At 35.5% G+C, this 9,977-nt stretch overlaps 2 protein-coding genes across 3 annotated transcripts in view; one reads left to right on the top strand and one right to left on the bottom strand.

Moving 5' to 3' along the window:
* LOC111085810 (delta and Notch-like epidermal growth factor-related receptor) overlaps positions 1–9,977 on the top strand; it is a 55,734-nt gene that overhangs the window by 44,195 nt on the left and 1,562 nt on the right. Inside the window, exons 8-10 of the mRNA XM_022386111.1 lie at positions 2,628–2,864; positions 4,591–4,719; positions 6,376–6,619. Of these exons, the coding sequence (XP_022241819.1) occupies positions 2,628–2,864; positions 4,591–4,719; positions 6,376–6,619 (610 nt within the window). The remainder of the gene's footprint in view (positions 1–2,627; positions 2,865–4,590; positions 4,720–6,375; positions 6,620–9,977) is intronic.
* LOC111085811 overlaps positions 6,519–9,977 on the bottom strand; it is a 105,481-nt gene continuing 102,022 nt past the window's right edge. For both annotated transcript variants that reach the window (XR_002610595.1, XM_022386113.1), the window contains exon 6: positions 6,519–6,591. The gene's annotated coding sequence lies outside the window, so the exon portion shown is untranslated. The remainder of the gene's footprint in view (positions 6,592–9,977) is intronic.

Here is a 9,977-nt window from a genome sequence, read left to right as displayed (position 1 = left end):
TGGCTAGCGCAGATAGCCCTCGTGTAGCTTTGCGCGAAATTCAAAAACAAACAAACAAAACAGTTTCTGAATTTTTTTTACGTAATTTTGATTTGGTTCGTTTATCGGTATGCCGAAATTCGTGTTTCCGTTGATACTATCATTTACTTCGTTTTCGCATGCCATAATTCTTACGGTAATTTTTCGTGTTAGCGCTTGCCGGCAGGCGACACTGGAGCACGAGTGTGTGAAAAGGTAGGAAAGAGGGCAAATATTTTGTAAGACTACTGTAGAGTGAAAATGACAGTTTACGTGTAACTGATGGTGATTCCAAATCACTAGAACACGGAGTGTAAGAAATAGGAAAGTATTATTTCAAATATAGCTGCCGATTTTCTAGTATTGTTACTGTTGGCTATATTCAGACGGAATCGTCTCGTGCTAAGTGCCATAATGTAAAATTAGTTTTGTTAGTATTGTTGGCTATATTCAGACGGAATCGTCTCGTACTAAGTGCCATAATGTAAAATTAGTTTTGTTAGTATTAAATTTAGGACTAACCTAAATGTGCTAATCGACCGGACCTCGTAAGATATTATTAAGATTATGGCCGAAAAAATGCTAATACCGACGAAACATTCAACTCTGATCTTTATAAACAGGATCAATATTTAATTAACTATACTTATTACTGGGCTGATTTTTAACTCTGATATACCTATAAATAGTTTGTTTGATCAGAACTTATAAATGATTAATTAACTGCATGGGTGGTAATTTTCATGACAGTATTATCAAGTTAAACATACTTATATATCGTTAAAGAGCTAACAAAAGGGGCGCTCACTGTAGAACGCATAACGCCCCCACGCAGAGTTGATCATACTCGGCTCTCAAAAAATGTGTTCGTATGTCCATCGCTATCAGTTACGGATCATAATAATTTATCTGGGGAGGGGGGTGCAGGACATCCCTGATCTTGCGGGTTTTTAGCATCAGGGAGGTAAAACAAAAAAATAAGCAATAAAAAAAGAACTGTCTTTTCTTTATCTTTCTGTTAATTCGACAGAAAATAACAAACTTGTTTTTTCTTATGCGAGTAATAATTGATTTTAATAATGCTGTAAACAAAGTTATGAACAATACTAACAAAACTAATTTTACATTATGGCACTTAGCACGAGACGATTCCGTCTGAATATAGCCAACAAATTTAGGACTAAACTAAATGTGCTAATCGACCGGACCTCGCAAGATATCATTTTTCTATATCCAAAACTGTGGGAGGAGTTAAGAGAAACACTACGTGAAATAATATAGAATGACTAGCTTAGTATATAATATACTAAGCTAGTCATTCTATATTATTTCACGTTGTGTTTCTCTTAACTCCTCCCACAGTTTTGGATATAGAAAAACCAAACTTGCCAAGCGGACCCGGGCGTAGCCTGGAAGTATCCATATTTAAATGACATAACCTCCTTAACAAAGAGGGCTAAAACGTGCCCTCGATATCACACGAAATGATGGGGTTTTAAGAGTATGTTTGCAGGATGGGGTTGCTAAATTCGAACGTGGCATCTGATTTTGTTTACCTGGCTCCCTCGAGATCCCGGGAGCGCCATGTTTGAGACCAAACTCGCAAATCTATCGGGACCAAAAGTGGCACAAAAGTACCACAGATGTTTGTCGTAGCGAGATTTACAGAAGTAATTGGGGATAATGAAGAAGTTTGATCGGTATGTAATCTTGAACCGCGTAGCAGAGCGAGCTTATTTTATGATAATGCAAAATAATATCTATAGTAAAAATATAAAAAAAAATATTAAAAACAATACAAATAAATATATTAAACGTTTTAACCAATACTGTTAATGAAAGTAACATTAAACTTTAAAGAAAGAAACACCTTACTTAACACATAAACATTAGGTTTACGTTTTGACTTTAGGGAAACGTGATTCAACTTGATAAAACGTACTATACTGCAACTATAATCATAAACAGGGAGGTTGTAATGTAAAATCTTGAATGAGATTATTAAAGTTACATAGGATTTTTTTATTCAAATGTGCGATTATTAACTCAAATTTCATTCTTCCAAACCTTCGGTTCTGAAATACTATAATAATAAATTATCAGCTCCATATAATGAATGATTCGTGCAACCTATATTTTAGTTAGAACAGGTTCTTTGCGTAACCGCTCACAAACAAGTTTAATATCCTAATTAGGCATTGTACTCCTAACTAATTAAAGCCACGTTAGTCCTCTAAGTGGTTCTCTTCCAGTGAATAGGATTATCTAATGATTAGCAAGAAAATGTCACTTAATTAAAACACGGACAATGTTGAAAGACTTAAAAACTTTATATCGTATGTATAATGTAGTTTCAGTTTTTGTGTTCGAAATAGATTGTCAATGAAAGTTTCTTACGATACATCATTGGTAAATAGTTTGGAATATCACGAACCATCAGCTAACAAAGGAGGTTCCTTATTACTAAATACCTGTTGCTGTTTTTTATTGTTGTAATTCTTACATTTTATTGTACAGGAAAAACGAACTGTGTATTTTCTAGTAAGTACAACTTCTCGGAATATCTACGTTATAATCTGTTTATTGTAATATTTATCTCTCTCCTGGAGGTTACGGAGGCGATCATTGTGAATTTGAATACGACGAATGTGATTCTAGTCCCTGTATAAACAGTGGCGCTTGTGAAGACCTGGTTGCAGGATACAAATGTCACTGTGGTCCAGGATATAAAGGCCGAAGGTGTCAAGTGAAAATTGACTTATGTGAAAGTAACCCTTGTCCAAGTCCAGCTCAGTGTGTCGACAAAGGCAACAACTACAGCTGTATCTGTCATCCCGGCTATAATGGTAGTTTTTATTTTTTTATTTGTAACTTCTTAATCTGTCAAACCGGATTTACTGAAATATTTGTATCTGTCATACTGGACTTTTTTGTGTGTATCTGCTTGTCGTGCTGGACATTCTGACTGTATTTCTTTTATAATACCAAATAGAGTGCGGCCCTAAAAACTAAGGGTAACAAAGCAAATCTTTCTGCATGATTTCGCTTGAAATACAAGAGAATTATTATCTTAGTATCTTTATTGGGATTACGCTTTTCTGTTACTGTCCTTCCAGTATAATGATTATTTTTATTTGTTACGTGTTTCATTCTTTATATGTTATGGCAAAATAATAGTAGATATTTTTTCACATCTTTATCTGATACGGCAGAATAATAGTAGTAGATATTTTTTCACATCTTTATCTGATACGGCATAATAATAGTAGTAAATATTGTTTCACATCTTTATCTGATACGGCAGAATAATAGTAGTAGATATTGTTTCACATCTTTATCTGATACGGCAGAATAATAGTAGATATTGTTTCACATCTTTTTCTGATACAGCAGAATAATAGTAGATATTAATATATTCATTACTGAATTAATTCAAAAAAGTGTAAACAATCTTGGTGTAAATGGTTTCTGCATTAGTTTAATGAATTTTTTGAACATCATTGAACAGAGTAAAAATATGAAATTAGTTTCGTATAAACGTAAAGATAAGTTTTAAGCTTTCATTTGGCATAACAGATAAAGATGTGGAAAATATCCATTATCTTGCCGTATCAGATAGAGATGTAAAAAAAATATCTACCATTATTCTGCCATATCAGATAAAGATGTGAAAAATATCCATTATCTTGCCGTATCAGATAAAGATGTGAAAAATATCCATTATCTTGCCGTATCAGATAAAGATGTGAAAAAATATCTACTATTATTCTGCCGTATCAGATAAAGATGTGAAAAAATATATACTACTATTATTCTGCCATATAAGATAAAGATGTGAAAAAATATATACTACTATTATTCTACCGTATCAGATAAAGATGTGAAAAAATATACACTCCTATTATTTTGCCATATAAGATAAAGATGTGAAAAAATATATACTACTATTATTCTACCATATCAGATAAAGACGAAAAGTGGTTTACGCGAAGACCGTTTCACTCTTCCATTTAAGTCAACAATGACAAGTTTGACGAACTGCTTTACACGAAGACTGTTTACACTCTTGTAGTTATTAAGTCATCAATGACTAGTTTAACTATCTGTTTTTACGATTAACTTCTGAATCCAAAACCTTTTAGTGGATTTTGAAACTTTGCAACCGAGAATAAGATAATTTAAAGTTTTACAAATGTAGGTATGATGTTATTCATTTTGTGAAATTGTATACATTGGTATTTATGTTTAAGTCCTGCTTTACTTCGTACACTTTTTGAAGAAATTGTGTGTCATACCAAATATGTGATTAATGTATTTTTCTTCAAGCTTACTTTGGTATCTCAGAATCGTCGAACGTATCTGTAACGACATCTGAATTTGTTTTACTTAATAAATTTCTATTTTGTTATGCTTATTTTTTCACTATTGATATGTCATCAGGAACTTCGTGAAAGCCCTGTCTGATATATTGCAAGAAAACTGAAAACCTGAAGTTAGCAAGTTCCAATTCACGCTACTGTTATAAATATTTTTTATTGCATCTAAACAATCTACGAATGATGGGTTTTACAGGAGCAGGCTGCACACAACATTTCGACCCCTGTTATCCCAATCCGTGTGAGAACGGTGGAAAATGCTGGCCTCGTATCGACTCCTTCTTCTGTTCCTGCTCACCAGGGTACACTGGAGAGACGTGCACAGGTTTGTTTTATTAATTCTACAGATTTTGGTGATCCTGAAGGGATCAATTTCTAATCAGCCTGGGGCAAAATTATCTATATTAAGTTCAAACTCTAGGTCACTAAAGAAAGTTTTGAGATGGAAAAGAGAATTATAAAACATTACGGCCTAGGCATTCCAAGCAGATCATCCAGTAACACAGCCCTAAGATACACTTTTATTATAATAAGACACCAAAAAGCAACGTACAATTAATTTTAATTCTTCTTCAGTTTAAGAATAGCTCATATATTCACTGGAAACAAACTACACAATCTATTAAGCACAAAGAAACGTTTTGTATAAATATGAAAATTTTATGACAGATACATAACAAAATATATGAGGTGGCCTAAGAGCAATATTTGTATTTTGTATTTATAGTAAAGCTACTAAACCTATGTGCCGCCGTTCCTAATTTTGGGCCCCCCAGTGGCACAGCGTTATGTCTGCGGACTTACAGCGCTAGAAACCGGGTTTCGATATCCGTGGTGGGCAGTGCAAGGCCCGGCATGGCCAGGTGGTTAGGGCGCTCGACTCGCAAATCCGAGGGTCGCGTGTTCGAATCCCCGTCACACCAAACATGCCCGCCCTTTCAGCCGTGGGGGCGTTATAATGTTACGGTCAATCCCACTATTCGTTGGTAAAAGAGTAGCCCAAGAGTTGGCGGTGGGTGATGGTGACTAGCTGCCTTCCCTCTAGTCTTACACTGCTAAATTAGGGACGGCTAGCGCAGATAGCCCTCGTGTAGCTTTGCCCGAAGTTCAAAAACAAACAAACAATCCTAATTTTGAACTTCTGATCAGAGGGAAGGCACTCAATTTGCAGCACTCTACCATCCATTCTGAGGATTTGTTTGTTACTCTTATAATGCACCCGCAAATTAAAGTGCAGGGAACATTTTTTTTGTTGAAATTGAAAAACATTTAACAAAACTATAAGCCCTATATATGATTAAAACTGTGAATTCGGTTGTTGTTATCGTGTTTCAACATGTCAATGAAAACAATAGGTACACAGGTACTTCATGCCAGAGGGTGTTGCAGCACCAATAGAACCTACAGTTCCATCGCCACTGGGTATCGCACACAGAGATTCGAAACCGGCTCGTCGACTCCGCTATCAAGAGCTATGTCATATGGCCATCCCGCGCCTTCCAAAAGTAATAAGACTATTAGAACATATATATATTGGAGAGATGTATTACCTAACAACAGTCTCTATCGAAATAACATACTGTAAACTTAAACGTAAATGAGAATAGGATACGTCATTAAAAAAAAAAAAAATGTCGTCGTGAGAATTGTTGTTGATATCGTTCTTGTAATGATTGAAAAACAACAAAATAATTACATTTATGATTTATCAAAGTCTTGTTACCTTTGAATTACCCTATATACTATCTGTATCCCCAACCCCGGTAGCTAAGAAGTAAGTCGGAGGGCTTATATCGCCAAAAATCGGTTTTCGATACCCGCTCTGAGCAGAGCACAGATAATCCATTGTGTAGCTTCGTGCTTAACAAAAAACAACAACAAATAGCTGTATGCTTTGAATGAAAATGTCTTTATTTATTATAATTTATATCAGTATAATGGATACGTTCAAAGTTATCATAAGCATTTTTGTTTTCTTTAGCTGAATTTTCAAATCCAGCCAAACCAATGGCACACACTCAAGGAAGAACTGAACAGCCGCTAGAGGGTATTAGTGCTTCCTCGGAACACGTTCACAGCGTCTATATTGCCGTCTCGACATTGGCTGGAGCCTGCCTGGTCGTTGTCATTGTGATAACATTATGTCATTTTCGAGTACACAAATTCTACCAGCGTTTTGTTAGGAAGTATGGTCGTTCTAGAGTTGAAATAAAGAAACAAAAGTTGTAAGTCTTATTAACCAAATGTCTAAAACAACTTTTGTTTTTTCTAATAATAGCTGAGTTACTATATATTATTACAAAACAACTTATTATTTAACTGTGTTGGTGGAACAGTCAAATGCAATAGAAACTTCATGTTAAGTTTCTGAGTACTTTTATCGTCTTACACAGAATGTGTTATTGTAGATATAGTTATCATACGATTGACAGTTCAAATTAGTAGGATACACTTTGCAGAATAGTGGCCAAATCAAAAACACATAGGACGAAAATATACAAATATCACATGGTGTCAGCTCAGGTCAAACAATTAAACAGCTAAACCTAAACTAGTTCAATAATAAGGCATGACTACGAAGAGAGAAAGAAGAGCATGCAGACAGGAAGGAGAAAGATGTGCCGGTGTTATTAAAACGAAGAGTTGTAACTGATCAAATGGAGAGTGAGTAACCCAAGACTTCCTAAAGTACTCCAAAACGTTAAAACACAAACATTTTCACAAGAACTCTAACGTATAGCGAAAAAACAAAAACGTCTTGAGGGGTCTTTCAAAAGTTATAACCCCAACGCATTTATTGAACCTACAGCAGAAATAATGTACTTTTACTGGAAGTCTAACACAATGACTCTTTCTTGTATTGAGAGTTTTCTGAGACCTACAATCTATTATCTGTTTACTGAACGTATAGCAAATATATGTCCTAAGGGACTTTCAATAGTAGTAACCCTTAATGCAGTTACTGAGAGGACAACAAATATGAGTATTGAAGAGTATCCAAGCTTATAACTCAATACACAATCACTGGAAATACAGTATAAATACATCTTTTGGAACTTCGAAGAGTACAAACCGTAGCACATATATATTCACCATGGTATTTTCCTGGTTTATATCTACGGACGTAGCTATTTTATTAAATTAGTCATATTTTGACTTACCACTTCATAAAACGCACTTGCTGAAACTCGGAGAAGAATGGATGAAAGCTAACATTTATTGAAAGTTCCTTTTTCACATTTCCTACCCTGGGAGATGGTGGAAAAGAACAAAAGTTAGCTGTAACACTTCCTTTATGCTTGAGATCAGAAGAAGAATCAACTGTAACACTTCTTTTATGTTTGGGGTCAGAAGAAGAATCAACTGTAACACTTCTTTATGCTTGGGTCAGAAGAAGAATCAACTGTAACACTTCTTTTATGTTTGGGGTCAGAGGAAGTTAAAGAGTACTCCATGCTCTTCGGTTGCTAATCTGTTGCTGTTTAGGGAAGTCCTAAGAAGAACTATTTTTGTGTTGGCTGGGATTCGATCCTGGGTCTTCTTGATGGAAATCTAGTGCGTTATTAACACGCTTGGATCAAATTGTAGAACAGCTAGTCTCTAGTTGTATAAATAAGTTAGTTACTAATTAATGATATAACTTAGGGGGTCGTATAGACAACTAACCACAACAACGATTGATATCCGATCACAACAACCTTATCAGAAGTATTTAGTTAGAAACAAGAGCCAACCATCAATACTTCACAATTTAGTTATAACAGTTTGCTGTAACTAATATTTAACTATCGTTATATCTCCATATTTCAGTGCTCTTCATACCCTTGTTTTGAATATTAATACTAAGCAGTTATTTTAGAGTGATACAATCGGGAGGAGGAGTCCGACTATTCTGTCACATTGTCACACAGGTTATCCAGAATAAACGGATACACTTCTTGAAACTAATAACTTTTTGTGCATAGTTCTTTTTTTACATTGTGCTGTTTTATTTCGTAAGCATGTGATATTCGTGTTTTTGCTGAGGTTTACATATCAAGAGATTGTAGAGAGCCTTTTTCTCAAATAAACCAGAAGATAAAATTTCGAAGTGTATGAACCTCCAAAGTATTTCATGCACTGGCATAAACATGTTAGTTTTGAAACATACGCGCTATGTTAAATGTGTACGTTATCTCACGTGTAAGAAAGGTATGAAGTCCAAGTCAGTCATTTGGGTACATAGTTTAGTTAGACATTTTTGTATTGCGATGTCAACTCCAAACATCAATAAACCAATGGAGGTGGACTGGTTAAAGTGTGAGTTAATGCAGGCACCAAGAATAAAGAAAGGGAAAACGGAAGTAATAAACGAAATCGGTTGTTTCGATTTTTAGCGCCTCCAAGCGGCTCAGTGCTTAGACTGAGGGCTTATAACACCAAAAATTGTGTTTTGATACCCACGATGAGTGGGGCGCAGATAGCTCTTTGTGTAGGTTTTAGCTTAACAACATCGATTTTTACCCTATATGATTTATCACAGTTAAAAACAGTTCAAAAACCTGGAAAGACAAACACAGAGCATGATGGATGAATCAGAGACCAGATGTTGAAGAAAAAACAAAACAAACAAACCAATGAATACGCACCACACACGATTATCTAGTTTTAAGTGATAAAATTAAACCCAAACCTAAATGAAGCAAGAGCCCTTGTTCCTCATCATTCACCAACTAATAAATATATCCATTAAAACTACTATCACGTAATCTGCTAATAACAGTTAAGAAGGGTTTGTGCACGACGATTGTGGAGTCTCACCACGACGTTGCAGTCCATGTCGCCACGTCCAGTGATCTCCATCTGACGACTGTGCATCTCAACAATAACTCTACGGCATTGTTTACGTTGCAAAATGCTCCACCGTAATGTTGTTATGTCCAAACCATACCTCTCTGCAGGTTTTCAATAATTCATCTAATGTACGAGAACAACGGTTTCCTAGTGCCTGTTTCAACATTTCGAACCCACAGAAATCGCTCTGAGTTTGGCGACATGACTAGTATGGAATAGCGTGAATATTCGTTTCGTTCTCCAGCTGTTTGAGGTATGCGATAGTTGAATGGATATGTTGCGTACTGTTGCCTGGGGCACATGGGTGGCTTTGTCTCTGACCTTTCTGTTCATAAGACGCCACACTTTATTTTTCAGGTCTCTTTCTAGATGATCCTGGTGCCTCAAGTTTTTCCATGTTCCGTTGTTTTACAATGCCATTAAGTACAAGAACTCTTCCCATTTTGAAAATTCGAAATTCCCAATCTGAATACTTTATGAATATTTTACTTCAGATAGAACTGTGACATACCCTTTCCAAAAAGCGATCAATTTTCAGTTGCATCACACCAAAAATGCCAAAAAAGTAGTTCTGGTACATACTGTTCCATCGCAACTTTATATTCGCTGTGTGTGTGTCACGTGACTTGTTGGTTTGCATATTCAAAAGAGTTTTAATTATAAAAGTCAAGAAGTTATTGACCCCCCCCCTCCCTTTTATCTGTAGTAAACTGTGCTAAAGACTCGAAAAGGAACAAGTCATGATCCTTG

Source organism: Limulus polyphemus, unplaced genomic scaffold, assembly GCF_000517525.1.
Source record: "Limulus polyphemus unplaced genomic scaffold, Limulus_polyphemus-2.1.2 Scaffold634, whole genome shotgun sequence".
In the NCBI taxonomy this organism is placed as follows: domain Eukaryota; kingdom Metazoa; phylum Arthropoda; class Merostomata; order Xiphosura; family Limulidae; genus Limulus; species Limulus polyphemus.
Note: the sequence above shows the minus strand (reverse complement) of the source record. Positions and strands in the feature narration are given on the sequence as shown.